Below are 15,426 nucleotides of genomic sequence, written 5' to 3'. Positions count from 1 at the left end.
CTTCAAGCATCACTGACCAGCCTCCCACAGCCTGGGCCACCCGGCCTGTACCACCCTCTTGGGCCTCGGCCTCGGGACACAGAAGTTGGGGGACACTGGGATCCCCCTCACCCAAGCTCATCTGGGGGCCCCCACCCACAGTTCCTGACACTTCCATCCCCTGTGATTGTAAACGGCCCAAATGGCAGACCCCAAGCCAGGCTCAGGGGCGGCAGGTGAGGGCCCGGGGGTGGGCCGGCTGGGGCAAGACTGCCACTCACACTGGATCTTGTAGTCAGGAGGCAGGAGGCGGATGTGGGAGAGGGGGATCCTCCCCGTGTCCCCGTCATCAAACTCCACAGTGATGAGGTCCCCGTCGTCCTCGAGGCCCAGCAAGCCTGTTGAGGGAGGGGCGGTGTCAGGGGGGCCCGCAGGCCAAGGGTCGGACAGCAGCAGGAGCTGGGAGTTTGCCCCTAGGTGGGGGACTCTGGACGCCTGGGAACAGCGGAGGAGGGCAGCTGGGCGCCACATCGGCAGGGCCGACACGGAGCTGTGTGCCCTGCATGGCGACCGTCAGCACTGTTCTCAGACCCTCGAGGGCAGAGGCCTTGGGCTGTCTGACCGGCTGAGGGGAGAAAAGCAACACAGTCCTGTTGGCCACGTTCGAGGCCTCCCCATCTCCCAGCTCCCGATCCAAGTGCCGAGAATCCGAGGGACGGCCCCCAACATGAGACAGACGCAGAGCAGGGCTCAGGGGACTCGGAGGGAGAACACAGACCCTGAGAGGGGAGGGAGACTCCGAAGGAAAGGAAGCTCACAAAAGCAAGAATAAAATAAAGATATCCTCAAAAACATTCAAAATTTGTATCCGTGGAAAAAAAAGTTACTCAAAAAAAAACACCAAGATGGCAGCCTGGGCAGACACAGCTCACTTCCTCACACAACCACATCAAAACTACAACTAGAATACAGAACCACCATCACCCAGAATCGTCAGAAACCAAGTTGAATGGAAGCCCAGCAACCCCGGAATTAAAGAAACCACATCCATCCAGTCTGGTAGGAGGGGCGCAGATGCAGAACGGGCTGGTCCCACCCCCACGTGGATGAAAATTTGGGAGGGATATCTCGGGAGTGAGGAGTCCCAGCCCCACACCAGGCCCCCCAGCCCAGGGCTCCAGTGCCAGGCAGATAGGTCCCCACAAATCCTGGCTGCAAAAAGCAGTGGAGACTGAGTCGGTGGAAGAAACTGCTGGAGCCCCAGGCGGTTCCCCTTAAAGAGCCCACACGGACTCCCTACTCAGACTCACTCCTCTGAGCTCCAGCACCGGGTGGCAGCTTGAAAGGCACCAGTGGTGCGCGGGGAGGGACTGAAGTATTTAGCGTTGGGGTGAGCAGAGGCTGTTGTCCCTTTTCTGAGCCCTCCCCCAGCAGTTTGGTGCCATATCTGAGACTCCAGCAACCTGACTAATGCTGTTTGACCCGCCTTGGAGATCCCCAGAGACTCAACTTACGGGTCCCGCCCAAACTGCTTCTCCTTGTGGAATGGCTGGTCTTGGCTCACACTGCACAACTTCCTAAATCCTCTCAAACAAGCAACAGCTAAGGGGCCTCAGGCCCAGCACTAGCAGTAGCAGCCTACATTCACAGCTTGGCTTTGCCTGGGAACCTCCAAGCCCAGCGCAAGTAGCAGCCATGTCAGATGGTTCTATAGCTCAGGCAGGGTGGTCCGGGGCAAAACACTGGTGGGGGCTGACCTTGGCCTGCACCACCCAGGAAACCGCAGGGCCAGCACACCCACTGGGCAGCCACAGACCACGCTGGAGCACCCCCACCCTGCCCCTGCACATCTGATCCTCCACAGAGGATGGAAGTGGGTGCTCAGTGGTCACAGCCAGTCCTTGCAGCTGTGACTGGCCTGGGTAAATCCCTCCCATTGACCTGCCAACAGCAACCAGGGCTCAACTACGAGAGGAGGATGTACTCAGCCCACACGAAGGGCGCACCTGGAGTACCCAGCTTGGGTGACGAGAGGCTGTGCCACTCGACCCTACAGGACACCTGCTACATTAGACCACACTACCAAGACACAGAGTCAAAGCAGCTCTACCTAACACACAGAAACAAACACAGGGAGGCTGCCAAAACAAGGAGACAAAGAAACAGAGCCCGAATGATAGAACAGACCAAAACTCCAGAAAAGAGCTATATTAAATGAGACAAGAAATCTATCAGATGCAGAGTTCAAAACACTGGTTATAAGGATGCTCAAGGAACTTAGTGAGGACCTCAGCAGCATAAAAAAGACCCAGTCAGGAACAAAGGATACACTAATTGAAATAAAGAACAATTTACAGGGAAACAGCAGTAGCGTGGAGGTAGCCGAGATTCAGATCAATGATTTGAAACATAAGGAAGCAAAAAACAGCCAATCGAGAACAACAAGAAGAAAAAAGAATCCAAAAAAATGAGGACAGTGTAAGCAGCCTCTGGGACAACGTTAAGAGGTCCAACATTCTCATCCTACAGTGGCAGGAGAAGAGAAAGAGCAAGAAATTGGAAATCTATTTGGAAAAATAATGAAAGAAAACTTCCTGATTTGGTGAAGGAAATAGACATGCAGGTTCAGGAAGCACAGAGTCCCAAACAAGATGGACGCAAAGAGGCCCACTCCAAGACACATCGTAACTAAAATGCCAAAGGTTAGCCCTGGCTGGTGTGGCTCAGTGGATTGAGTGCTGGCCTACAAGTCAAAGGGCTGCAGGTTCAATTCCCAGTCTGGGCACAAGTCTGGGTTGCTGGCCAGTCCCCAGTAGGGGGCGTGCAAGAGGCAACCACACATTGATGTTTCTCTCCCTCTCTTTCTCCCTCCCTTCCATTCTCTCTAAAAATAAATAATTTTTTTTTTAAAAAAAGGAAAGGAAAAAAGTCATGAAAAGCAGGGACCCACACCCAAGACAGTTCTACCCAGCAAAACTGTCATTTAGAATCAAAGGGCAGATAAAGAGCTTCCCAGGTGAGAGAAAAGCTAAAGGAGTTCATTATCACCAAACCATTATTATATGAATTGTTAAAGGGACTTATTTAAGAAAAAGGTCAAAACTATGAACAATAAAATGGCAATATAAGGGATAGGCGAGGCAAGGGAGAGCAACGGGGGAAATGGTGGGACGGGTGTAACTGAACAATAAAAAAATGGCAATGAGTACATATCTATCAGCAATAAATACAAATCTATCAACAACTGAATCTTCAAAACACACCAAGCACAGAGACAGAATCATGGACGTGGAGAGCATTTTGATGGTTGCCGGATGGGTGTGGGGAATGGGGGAAGAGCTGAGGGGACTAAGAAGTACACATGGGGAGGCAGACATGGGGCCATGAAGTACCGTGTGGGAAACGGAGCAGCCAGAGAACTTACACACATGACCCATGGACATGAACAATGGTGGGGGGATTGGCTGAGGATGGGGGGTGCTGGGTGGAGGGATTAAAGGGGGAAATTGGGACAACTGTAATGGCATACTCAATAAAGTATAATTAAAAATTAAAATTGAGCCCTGGCTGGTGTAGCTCAGTGGATTGAGCGCGGGCCTGCGAACAACACGATCGCGGTTCGACTCCCAGTCAGGGCACATGCCTGGGTTGCGGGCCAGTTCCTAGCGGGGGACTCACGAGAGGCAACCATACATTGATATTTCTCTCCTTCCCTTCCCCTCTAAAGGTAAATAAATAAAATATTTTAAAAAATTAAAATTGAAATAAAAAAATATTCACAGAATAAAAAAGAGCTGCTAGGACTTGTTAAAATGTTAGCAGACACCCCAAAAATCCAACGGAAGGGCTAGGGGCACAGTGGGGGAGGCTTCCCCAGAAGTTGAACACAAGGAGGAACAGTCAAGAGGAAAGAGGCAAAGGATCAGGCGCCGCAGACCAGGGTGAGCTCCAGGGAAATCGGAGTGAACGAGGGAAGAAAACTCTCAGAGAGGCAACACGAGGAACGTTTCCGGGAACAGAGGGAATCTGCTTCAAAATCAGAGCCCCCCCCCAAATTCCCAGCGTGTAACAGCACACACACAGCCCCCACGAAATTCCAAATCTAGGAATAAGGAGAAGATCCTAGAAGTTTCCAGGGAGGAAAAACAGGACCACAAAGATTTGGGAGTAACCACGACATCGAACTTCTCAGACGGGACTGGAAGCCAGAGAAAACGGGAACAGGGACTTCGAAAAGTATTTCCAGCCTACAATTTATACCCAGCTCAACTACCACCAAGGACCAGGGCAGGGGAGAAATTTCAGACATGCCCCTGCTTGAGGAATTTATCCGCTCCCTGGACTCTTCTCTCAAAAAGGGGTGGAAAGATGCCCCACTAAAGCCAGAGAAGCAGATGAGGAGCAGAAAGACACGGGGGCAGCAGAGGAGAGGAAGGGAACGCTCAGAAGGATGCCGAGAAGAAGTCCCAAGAGTGACACCCCCCGCAACACAGGCCTGGAAAGCAGTGGCCGGGGTGGTTCGGGGGACAGGAAGCTCCGGGAGACCTGAATGAAGACGCACGTTTGCGCAGTAAGACAACTTCCTGCCCAGCACCGCTTCCAGCACCTGAGTGCGCACAGGCGTCAGCGAGCCAAGGGTGGACCGTGTTTGGCGTCGTCTTTGTTTGGGGTTTGTGGTTGAGTTTTAATGTTAACAACCAGCCATGCTCCCATCTCCTGGGACGCAGGTTTTGGAAGAGCCACGGGGTGTCTGCCATCCACACACCTTCCGGGGTCTCCCCTCTCGCTCATCCTGCTGACAACATCCCAGCTCTCCTGGGAAAGCCATCTTCCCGCCTCTCTCCGGCCCTGTGTCCAATGAGGAAGCCAGCCTCCCTCACTGGCCAAAGGGACAAGCGCAGGACCCAGGCCACCCCAGGACTTACATGGGAAAAGTGACAGGTTCTCTGATGACAGGATTGAAGATGGTGAAACACAGTCCCCAAGGCACTGGGTGTGACACAGCACAGATGACAGCAGGCACCCAGACCCAAGAGTCCTGACGCCCCGAGTGAACAGGGCCTGGGGCCGACCCTCCTACAGGCCTGAAAGTGCCGGCTGCCCGGGCTGATAGAACGCTTTGTGCGCAAGGCGCTCAGAGCCGGGTTTCAGGGACAAAAGGAATCCACGCGGACACGTCAGGAAACGGGAAGGGGGTGCCGGGGAGAGGGGCCTCCCACCTCGGACCACGGTGCCCGGGTAGAGGCAGCGGTACTGCTGGCTCCAATAGGCTGCAATCCTGGTCCCTTGCGGCAAGAAGCGTGTCGAGGCCGGTCTCACGTCGATGATCTGAAAAGGCCAAGGACTGAGCCCCAGGTGGTGACCAGGACCGAGCCAGCCCGCCCCCTCCCCTCCGTGCCCCCTCCCCTCCCCTCACCGCTTCCTGGAGCAGCTGTTCTAGGCAGTAGATGTGGGGCCGGTTCCCGCGTTCACCCTCCACAACCACTCGGTATCTACAAGGCCAAGGCAAGAGTGGGTGGGCTGGCAGAGGCCAGGATGCCCCCGCAGGGGCCTCGGCCCCCAGCCCCCAGACCACTTGAGATAGGACGTCAGAGCTGGAAGGTTTGCTGACCAGCTGTATAAACGTGGGGCCAAGGCTCTCCCCTCTGGGCCCCAGTTTCCCCATCTGTACAACCAGGGGCTGCAGATCCGAGAGAGGCAGCACACTCTCCCCTGGACCCCTGCTGAGCCCCAGCACCCCTCGGAGAACACCGTCCCAGTGCGAGGCAGACACCATTCGCCCCGTCCGGGCGGGGGGCGGGGAGCCACTCAGAGAGGGAAAGCCCGCTGCTGCAGAGGCCCAGCAAGGCGCCCTGGACTCAGGGCTGGGTGAGGGTCTCAGGCTCCAAGCTCGGAGCCCCCCACAGCCCCCCGGCCCCACTCACATGTCCGGCGAGTGCACGGTTTGCACGTGCCCAGCGTACAGGAGCTTGTCGTCCATGGGGATGAGCACGCGCAGGCCGTCTTTCAGCTCGTCCTTGTCGATGATGCAGGAGCGCGGGGCTGTGGGCGGGGGCGGTGAGCAGGCTGTGGCCCTCCCCGCACCCCCGCTCTTCCCTCCTCCAGGCCAGCCCCGCACGGGCGGCACGCACACAGGTGCCCAGGCAGGCCGTGTGCAAAGGCATGCATGCATGCACCGGTGTGCACACGTGGGCGTCCACGCCTGCCAAGACCCCAGGTGGGTATGAACCGGGTGGCAGCCTACACATGCTGGCCCCCCCATGCCAAAGCCACCCCCCTCTGAGCCTGGCAGGAGGCTTAGGGTCATCAGCCCCCACCACGGTCCCCTCAGCCACACCTGCAGGACCTGCCGTCCTGGAATGCCATTTTTTCTGATAGAAAGAACCGCCATAGCCAAACACCCCCCATGAAGGCCTTGAGAGGCCTCACCCATCTCCACTCTCCTTCCCTAGCCCCCAGCACGTGGCGATGAGAACATGGCTGGCCAGTCCCAGTCCATCCCATGTCATGGGAGCAAAGCCAGCTGCGGTCAGCCCTGCCCCAACCCCGCCACCGAGACTGCGAGGCTGCTTGTTACACAGCATAGCTGACAGATACACTCCTGACAAGGTGAAGAAAGCTCCTCAGGGCTGGCCCAGACCCCACTCTTGCTCCACACGGCTCCCCAGGCCAATCCACATCCTCTGTCTCCCTGAGCTCTACACATCCCGGGTCCCAGTGCCTACCAATGCCACTTCCTTGGGGTGTCCTCCAGGCACCCCAAACTGCAGTGTGCAAAGCTGATCATCGCATGACCCGCCCTTGCTCCCCTTGGTGATGTGTCGTGGGGACAGCCGTGCCAACACCAATCTGCAGCCCTCCCTTCTCCTCACCTGCTCACACAGCGGTCTTCTTTCCGCCTGATGTGCTCAAACCCAGCCCGTCTCCCTCCCCGCTGCTCCACAGCAGCCCCGCGCCCTGCCCTGGGTCCTGGCTATAGCCCCCCTCAACCTGCCCCACTTGGGGCCCCTGCAACTTGCTCTCGATGCAGCAGCCAGAGAGCTCACTTGAAAACCACTCTGTCCACACGGCTCCCACTAATACCCTCTGAAGGGTGAGACCCAGCTTCTGCACCCAGAGAGTTGGGGGGGCTTCCCCTACCTCCTCCCAACCCCAGGCTGTGCTCACACTCCCGGCTCGCCCAGCCAGAGCCCACTGGCCTCTGCTGGGTCCCCAAGAGACCATGCCCACCTGCCCTCAGGGTCTTTGCACCTGCTGTCGTCCCCCCCATCACCCGACCCTCCCTGCTCCTACTCAGTCTCTGCCCCTCGGGGAACTTCCCACACCATCTCTGTTCCCTTCCCAGGCCCACACAGCGTCGCCGGCACTCACCCGGAGTCGGTGGCCGCTCTGCGGCCCCACCCCGCGGCAGGTGCTCGTCCTCAGAGAAGCTTGAGTCCTGGTTGGGTTCGAAATCCTCCTCCGCAGCCATGCTCTCCATCAGCTTGCTCACCGCGCCCCCCTTCCCCCGGTTCTGGGGACAGAACGTGGCGGACAGGTGGCTTAGGGCTGGGCGGGAATGTCCTGCCCGGTGAGACCCTCCCGGGAAATGCGCAGTCAGTCAGGGCGCAGTGGCGTCTGCCAGGTGCGCGGTGTGGGTCCTGGCTGGGCTCAGCCCCGTGGCCAGAGGGAGGGTGGAACTGGCCGCTGCCCACCCGTCCAGGGCCTGCGCTGCTCGGTGGCAAGCGCTCAGTAGGGCTCATCAGCAAGGCAGGCGCCTTGGTTCCCTCCCTGGGGAAACCGAGTCAGCGTCTGCAGCCACGTGCAATGGATCTGAGGAGAGACAGCCTGGCCTGCAGGGGCTAGCCAGCGTCAGGGGCAGGCATGCCCCGGCACGCCCCACCCGTCTACCAGTGCACCCAAGCCCAGGGGATCCCCAGGGGATCCCCAGGGAACCAACCTGGCTGGGCACAGCAAGCCTCACCTCCTTCTTCACCTCCTTCCCTTTGCCCTTGGCCTTGCTCCTCTTGGCGGAGGCCGGAGAGCTGGCGTGAGGGGCCCTGGCGTCCGAGGGCAGGACAGGTGCTCGGGGTGGGGGCAGTGCGGCTCCTGATCCCGCCTCCTTCCCCTTCTTCTTCTGGGGAGAAAGCGACGGGCAGGCAGTCAGAGGCGGGAGGGCCCCGCCTCCATGCCCTCCGCGAACGCTCGCCCTCCCGAGGGGAACCCCGCCTCCCCTCCCCGCAAGGACTTTCGGTTCTGATCTGCGTTGTTCTGTTACTACTGTGAGGAGTGGGGCCGAAGCAGGGTGACAGCTGCGAGGACACGAAACGCAGAGTTTCTTCCTGTGTCGTTACTCATTAACGTATCACTTTCTCCACGAGCAACTGCAAAGCCCTCTTTGCCCCACGGGGGACACCACTTGTTTGAAAGAGACAAGGTGTGCGTGTGAGTCCTTTTCCAACGATCCTGTCACAGCGGAGGTCACTGGAGCCCCTCACGGTGTGTGGTGCACCCTTCTGGAACCGTCCACCAGCGCAGACACCCACGCGAACCTGACGGCCGTGCAGACGGCCTTGTGCACAGCTTGTTTTCAAAACGCCGAGCTTTGTTTTTTAACGCAGGTGGGAATTTACCGAAAGTTCAACTCTGCAACCGCCCCCCACCAGGACGTCTGAGGAGCACCCAGCGTGCCTTGTTTTGTTCTGACAGCTGCCAACGGCCTCGCTGTGGGGACCGCAGTTCAGCCACCCGCAGCGGCACCTCTGGTTTTCCACTCTCGCAAACCAGGCCCAAGACGTGCGTGCTGCCCCACCAGACAGCACAGAGGGGCTCCGAGTGGCCCCTGCGCAAGGGCCACACGCAAATAAAGCCAGACAGACGGGACGGGCGAGCTCTCGGGCCCATTCCTGCTCGGAGCAGCGAGCGGCAAGGAGCTTTCCGCAGCCACCCGAGTCTCTTCCAGACGGGGTGCGGTGGGTGCAGTGCACGGGCCCCAGAAGAGAGGGCAGGTGCCATGCTACCCCAGCTCAATGCCCCCCACCACCCCCAGCTGGGGAAACGCGGCTGCTCCCCCTGGAGGGGGACTGGAAAGGGCCCAGGGGCACAGGGACTGGGTCGGCTTCGCTTATCAGAGCGAGGAACTGGGAACCACCCAGGTGTCAGCCACCCGTTTCAGAGATGCGGGGGCTTCCAGAGACGCAACTCCAACAGTGCACTATGGGTGGCCTTCAACTTGCATCCGAGACCCGTGTGGGGGGCGAAGGTTGCTTTGTGCCTTTTAAGAGACACACCCACAACGACACGACCAAATCCAAGGGACCAGAGCTGGTGAAAAATAAGAAACAGAAAGAGAAGACGCAGGGTGGGGGGAGGGACGTTACCATGACAACAGCAGATGAGTGAAGAGTGAACAGCATTAGAAGGGGTGGAACAGGAAATGGAAGTGGGACAAAGGTGTTCAGAGGTCAACCCCCATTCTTGGGGGGGGAGGAACGTAGGAGTAGTTCACACTATCTTTTTGTGTCCGATGAGTGTTCTAACCCTGGGCACGATCCTGGGCAGGTTCCTGGCACCGGAAGGCATCCAGGGCGTGTGCCCTCTCCCCTCTGGTGCCCCCACTGAACGGTCCGTGCGCTGTAGAGCGAGGGCCTCTGCACGCGAGGAGGGCAGGTGGGGGCCACGACAGCAACAGTGGCCTGAGCGGATTTCATCTTCCTGCTCTTCCTTTTTTTTAAAGATTTTATTTATTTATCTTTAGAGGGGAAGGGAAGGAGAGAGGGAGAGAAATATCAATGTATGGTTGCCTTTTGTGCGTCCCTCACTGGGAACTGGCCTGCAACCCACGCATGTGCCCTGACTGGAAATCGAACNGATGAGTGTTCTAACCCTGGGCACGATCCTGGGCAGGTTCCTGGCACCGGAAGGCGTCCAGGGCGTGTGCCCTCTCCCCTCTGGTGCCCCCACTGAACGGTCTGTGCGCTGTAGAGCGAGGGCCTCTGCACGCGAGGAGGGCGGGTGGGGGCCACGACAGCAACAGTGGCCTGAGCGGATTTCATCTTCCTGCTCTTCCTTTTTTTTAAAGATTTTATTTATTTATCTTTAGAGGGGAAGGGAAGGAGAGAGGGAGAGAAATATCAATGTATGGTTGCCTTTTGTGCGTCCCTCACTGGGAACTGGCCTGCAACCCACGCATGTGCCCTGACTGGAAATCGAACCACAGTTGTTTGGTTCGCAGGCCCATGCTCAGTCCACTGAGCTACACCAGCCAGGGCTTCTTGCTCTTCTTTACCTTCCAAACCAGGGCCCCAATCAAGAGGACACTCTCTCCCCTTTCTGGGAGCCTGGCTATTTTCTGAAATAAGAAAAGCACTCTGGTGTGACCAGGCCAGACACAGAACCGGGGCATCCGCCGCTGCGGCGGATGCCATGGCAAAGGCCAGCCCCCTGTCACCGTGGCCAGGAGAGTCGATGGCAGAGGGGAATGGAAGCCTTGGGCTGGCAGGATGGTGGGACCTCACTCAGATGTGTAGAAGTAGGGATTTTAGGAAAGTGAAATGAAAGCCCAGCATATGGGAACACACGAGATATGATGCCAAGTCTAAAATACAGGAATCAAAGTGTATCTCGGAAAAACGTCCGCAGTGGCCACTCCTGGGGCAACGGGACAGGGCGTCTGACTCCCCCTCCTGTTGGTGATTAGGCTGCTCTGCTCCTGTCCCTTCTCTTGCTGTGTCCCCAGAAAACTCAGACTGGGGGAGCCCTGCTCCCCCGACCAGAGGGGCCACCCAGGGGAAGGCCCAGGAGGTCACGGCTCAGGCTCTGATGCTCCGTGGCTGCTGTGACTCTGGGCAGTTTCCGGGGCCACCTGTATGTAAAGTTCCTGTGAGTGACCTGCCGCTCGTGGTTTCGGGAGCAGTCAGCCGTGACATGAGGAACAGACACTGGGACTCTGCCCCTGGGGCCAACACCAAGCTCCCAGGTCGTGGAGCCTCTTCTGTTCCCAGGAGGTGATTCTGGGTCCTCTGGGGACAGTGGCAGGGCTGGGCACTGCGATCAACGATCGGTCGTGTCCCTGTGACGGAGCCTCCATAAACCCCCTGAGCCACGTGGTTTGGCGAGCTTCCAGTTGGGAACAGGGAGATGTGGGCGGGGGACAGGGCACCGGAGAAGGCGCTATAGCCCCGGTCCTTCCCCAGACTGTGCCCTGTGTGTCCCTTCCACAGCTCTTCCTGAATCGTGTCCCTTACAAGAGCCCGGTGAACCTAAGCACGGCATGTTCCCAAGTTTGTGCTTCATTCAAGTGAATTATCAAACCTCAGGCCATGGGAATCCCCTCTTTGTAGCCTGAAGTACAGATGGCTTTGGACTTGCAACTGGTACCTGAAGCGGGGGGGTGGGGGGGCAGACCTGTGGGACCAAGCCCTTCACCTTCGGGGTTGGCACCCGCTCGGGTGGTGTGAGAAGTGTCGGCAGTGCCTGAGACACGTTTTCCTTCATCGGGAAATTGGGCACACGTGGAAAAGTGGCCAGAGAGTGCCTAGGCCCCACCCACCGTGGGCCCCTGCTATTATTCCCACTATTCGTCACTCCAACGCCTGCACAGCCGCCCACAGGAGCCTCCAGCAGCCACGGCGGCGAGGAAGCCAGAGGCGAGCACTGACCGAGGTACCTGTGACCAACACTCAGGTGCAACCCCTTCCTCACTGCCACCCGCTATCAGAAGTCAGGGCGGAGTCTCATCCCTTTCTGTGACTTTCTCGAGAAGGTCACTGTCATTCAGGTTCACCCTCCACTAAGGACGCGGAGAGGGGAGGCCCGGGGCAGAGGCCACTGTGGAGAGCCGGCTGCTGGGTCTGAACGTAACCACCTCCAGGGGCAGGAGCAGCCGCTGGCTTCCCAACAGGTTGTGCGTGCGGACTCATACTCGGTGATGGGTGCCCGCACTCGGCGGTACACAGCAAGTGTGCATGGCCTGGGTGCTCACGGGAGAGCTCGGGGCCTCCGGGAGAAAGCCCCGGTCTACTCTCGCTGGCCTCTCAGGAAAAGAGCTTCTCTCAGACGCAAGTGGAGCACACACCACAACCGGACCAGCAGTCCTGGGGCAGTGTCACCAAGAGAAAGCACCACCACGCAGCACGTGACAGTCACCGCCAAGGCCTCAAGTATCGCTTGTTCTCCTGCCCGCACCTGCTAGGCTGCCACCGGCCCCCGATCGGAGATACTGACTGGGGGGGCAGCAGCCGCGTCAGAGGGAGGCTCTGCCCCGCCTGTGGTGGACACTGGGGCCACCTCCCAAGGCAAGGACACCATGGCGCGTCTCCCCATGGCCCCACCCCCGCACCACACCCCTACCTTCCGGGGGTCCTTCCTGTCCTTGGCACGGCCAGCGTCCTTGCGCGGGCTCATTGGGCCACCCTTGCCGCAGCGGCTGGGCTTGGTGGCTGCAGGCGCCGTGCTGCTGGGCGTGGGGGCGGCGGCCGAGGCGTCGTGCAGAAAGATGCGCTCGCTGCGCCGTCGCGTCCACAGGTCGTCATCGCTGGCCTCGGGTCCCGCCTCAAAGCCCGGCTCCTTGGGGCCCCGCAGCCTGCGGGCCTTGCGCCCCTTCTCCGCTGCCAGCTTGGCCTTGTCCGGGCTGGTGGGGCCGGGGCCACGGGCTCCAGGCACGGGTGTGGCCAAGGAGGGGCCAGGTTCCCCCAGGCCCTTCTTGGGCCGAAGCAGCCCAGCAGGTGACCGCTTCCGCACCTTGACCTCACTCTCCGAGTCGGTGTACTCGAACTCTGTGCCTGGACGTGGGGGGAGGGAGGGGGCTGTGGACGGGGGCTCATGGGGTCCCCACTTCCCACCTGCCCAGCTGTCCTGGCAACCAGTCCGAGGCCACAGCCCCATCCCTCCTCCAAGGGGCCTCTCTGCCCTCGGGAGCCTTCTCCACTCCCAGGGGCGGGGACCTGAGGCCCAGAGGCGGGGACCTGAGGCCCAGAGGAGGACACCCGGGCCACATGCCTGTGAGTGGCAGGTCCTGCCAGGCCCCACTCTTGTCCCCACCCCACCCCGGCTGCCCAGACCGCTCCATTCTTCTCCCCCGAGCAACATCACGTCTTGGCTGTGGGCACCCCCACCTGGGCCCGTGGGAACTTCTCCCCCACCTCCTGTGAACCCCACGGGAACCCAGAAGCCAGGACAGGTGAGTGGGGAGGACCACGCAGGGAAGCAGGTGGGAAAGCCCAGGGGAAATCCCCGAGCCTAAAGGGGCCTCTCCGGCACTTCCTGGTGCACCCCTCAGGGTGCCAGGGTGCCAAGTGCCTCTCCGGCACTTCCTGGTGCACCCCTCAGGGCACCCAGTCCCTTTTACAGGGGGTGGGCCTCACCGGAACCCATGCCACCCTGGGGCCCTGGGAAGCCCCATCTCTCCCCACCACTGAGGGTGACCTGAGCCAAGCCCTCAAGGCCAGCTCTGAACACACACTCCCTGACTGCCGGGCCCTGGGGCTCCCACCCACGGCGCTGCCCGCCGCCCTCCGCCACCTCCATCCTTGGCCACGCCGGTCCCTCTGCCCGAGCACACTGCTCCCCAACCCAGAAGTGACTCGCTCGGCGCCCTGGAGTGCTCTGGGCACACCCATTGCTGCAGGCAGGCAGCACCCTCGGGCTCCCGTAAGCGGCCGCCTGTCCCGTCCTGCTCCCACCCTCCACAGCGAACAGGTCCCCGAGTCCTCCTGCAGCCCCCAAGGTCACGCTGCAGCTCCCAAGGTCATGCCCGGAGCTGGTGGCCAGGGAACGGGACAGGAGCATTAAGGTGTGTTCCTCCTCCAGGAAGGTCCCAGGGACAAGGTGTTGGTACAGCCCCCAAGAGCTGGCGTTGCCTCCAAAGAGGACTTGCCACAGGGACTACTCCTGTCCCAGTCCCCACAGCACAGGGACCAAGAAGCCAGGGCCAGGCCCGGCCTGCTGACCCCAGGGCAGCCGGCAGCCTGCAGGGGGTGCAGCCGCAGTACAGGGACAGGTGGAGGGCCGGGCACACTCCGTGGGAAGGAGCCACTTGCAGAGCTTAACGATCCCCTTAATTAATCTTTTGTTAACTGACTTCCCACTGCACAGGGAGGCAGCCGGGAGCTTTCGTGGCTGATTAGAGTGTGGACCATAAAACACAGGCTTGGCAGCGGTGCTGTGGGCCGAGGGAGCAGGCGCCACCTGCCAACACCTCCCGGCGGAAAGCCGCCAGGAACCGGAGGCGTAGGACACGCTGCCGTGCCGAGTAGGGACAAGGGAGCGGGCACACACTTAGGGAGATCGGCGCTGCGCAGGAGGACTGGGGGTCGGAGGAGCACCCCCTCTGGGGCCAGAGGGGCAGCACGCGTGGCCTGGGATAGGGGTGGCCGTCTCCTCTGTGGGGCTGCTGGAAGCTGGGACAGGGGAGGCCGCGTGGAGGCCTCGGCCTCATGGTGCTGGGGGCTGGGGAACAGGACCACGTCCTGACTCCCACCCACTGTGCCGGCTCCTTTCCCCTCCCCCACAATCAGGCAGTACAGGAGAAAGGCCGACAGAGAAATTTTAAAAAGGGTAAAATACAAAGAGGTTGAAAACCAGAGGGCAAAGAAGAGAGACGGGGCAAACAGTCGTCAAAAGAGATCTGGGCCAGTCCCTTCAATCTCAGATAGAAAGAGACTCTAAGGCAAAAGTTGTTACTTTAGACAAAGAAGGACTTTTTTCAACGGTAACACAGTCCCTCCGTCAAAAGAACGTAACAATTACAAACGTGCACGAAGATAATCCAGAGACGTATAAAAACGACTGCACGTCACAATCGTGCGGACTTTATCCCAGGAGGGCAAGGCTGGTTCCACGTACAAACACACGTGTAACACACCCTATCAACAGAACAAAGGGCCGGAACCACGTGACCACCTCGGGAGACGCAGAGAAAGTGAGAGACAGGCCACACTCCCGGGCACGAGACCGGCTGCTGGGAAGGCGCCAGTGCGCCCCAGTCACGGCCTCGGCAGGTAACCGCGTGGACAGTGACAGCCCAACTCTGCAGTGTACACGGAGCCAAGAGGCCCAGAACAGCCACCTACGTGGAGGGAGAGGGACGGAGGCAGAGGACGGACACGACCCGACTTCAAGGCTGACTGCTGTGCCCCAGGGACCAGGGCAGAGAAGCACTGGCAAAGGGACAGGCAGGCAGATCAGTGGGACAAACTCAGGAGCCCAGTAATAGACTCGAACTACGGTCGGGGAGCTTTTGACGAGGGGGCGAAGCCAGCCTCTGCCACAGATGGTGCTGGACGTTGACCTTAAACATGAGCAACGGCAGCAGCAGCAGCAACAAAACCCGAGACGCAGGCCTCCCGCCGCTTCACAGCAGCTACCTCGGAACGCATCCCAGGCCTAAACCACAGCACTTCTACAAAACAGCACAGGAGAAAATCCAGATGCTTTGGGTTTGGCAGGGAATTTCTAAAAACACCACCA

At 59.4% G+C, this 15,426-nt stretch overlaps 1 protein-coding gene across 4 annotated transcripts in view; it reads right to left on the bottom strand.

Annotated features, from left to right (window-relative positions):
• The window catches only part of TNRC18 (trinucleotide repeat containing 18), a 78,094-nt gene that overhangs the window by 6,971 nt on the left and 55,697 nt on the right, over window positions 1-15,426 (bottom strand). For all 4 annotated transcript variants that reach the window (XM_037057889.1, XM_037057891.1, XM_037057890.1 and 1 more), the window contains 7 exons: window positions 12,310-12,740; window positions 7,943-8,095; window positions 7,351-7,492; window positions 5,904-6,021; window positions 5,396-5,471; window positions 5,199-5,307; window positions 261-377 (listed from right to left, as the gene is read on the bottom strand). In XM_037057889.1, coding sequence (XP_036913784.1) covers window positions 261-377; window positions 5,199-5,307; window positions 5,396-5,471; window positions 5,904-6,021; window positions 7,351-7,492; window positions 7,943-8,095; window positions 12,310-12,740 — 1,146 coding nt within the window. The remainder of the gene's footprint in view (window positions 1-260; window positions 378-5,198; window positions 5,308-5,395; window positions 5,472-5,903; window positions 6,022-7,350; window positions 7,493-7,942; window positions 8,096-12,309; window positions 12,741-15,426) is intronic.

The sequence above is a fragment of the Sturnira hondurensis genome, unplaced genomic scaffold (genome assembly GCF_014824575.4).
Source record: "Sturnira hondurensis isolate 20B ecotype Veracruz unplaced genomic scaffold, ASM1482457v3 Scaffold0009733, whole genome shotgun sequence".
Lineage (NCBI taxonomy): Eukaryota > Metazoa > Chordata > Mammalia > Chiroptera > Phyllostomidae > Sturnira > Sturnira hondurensis.
The sequence above is the reverse complement of the archived record's forward strand: the minus strand, read 5'-3'. Positions and strand labels throughout refer to the sequence as shown.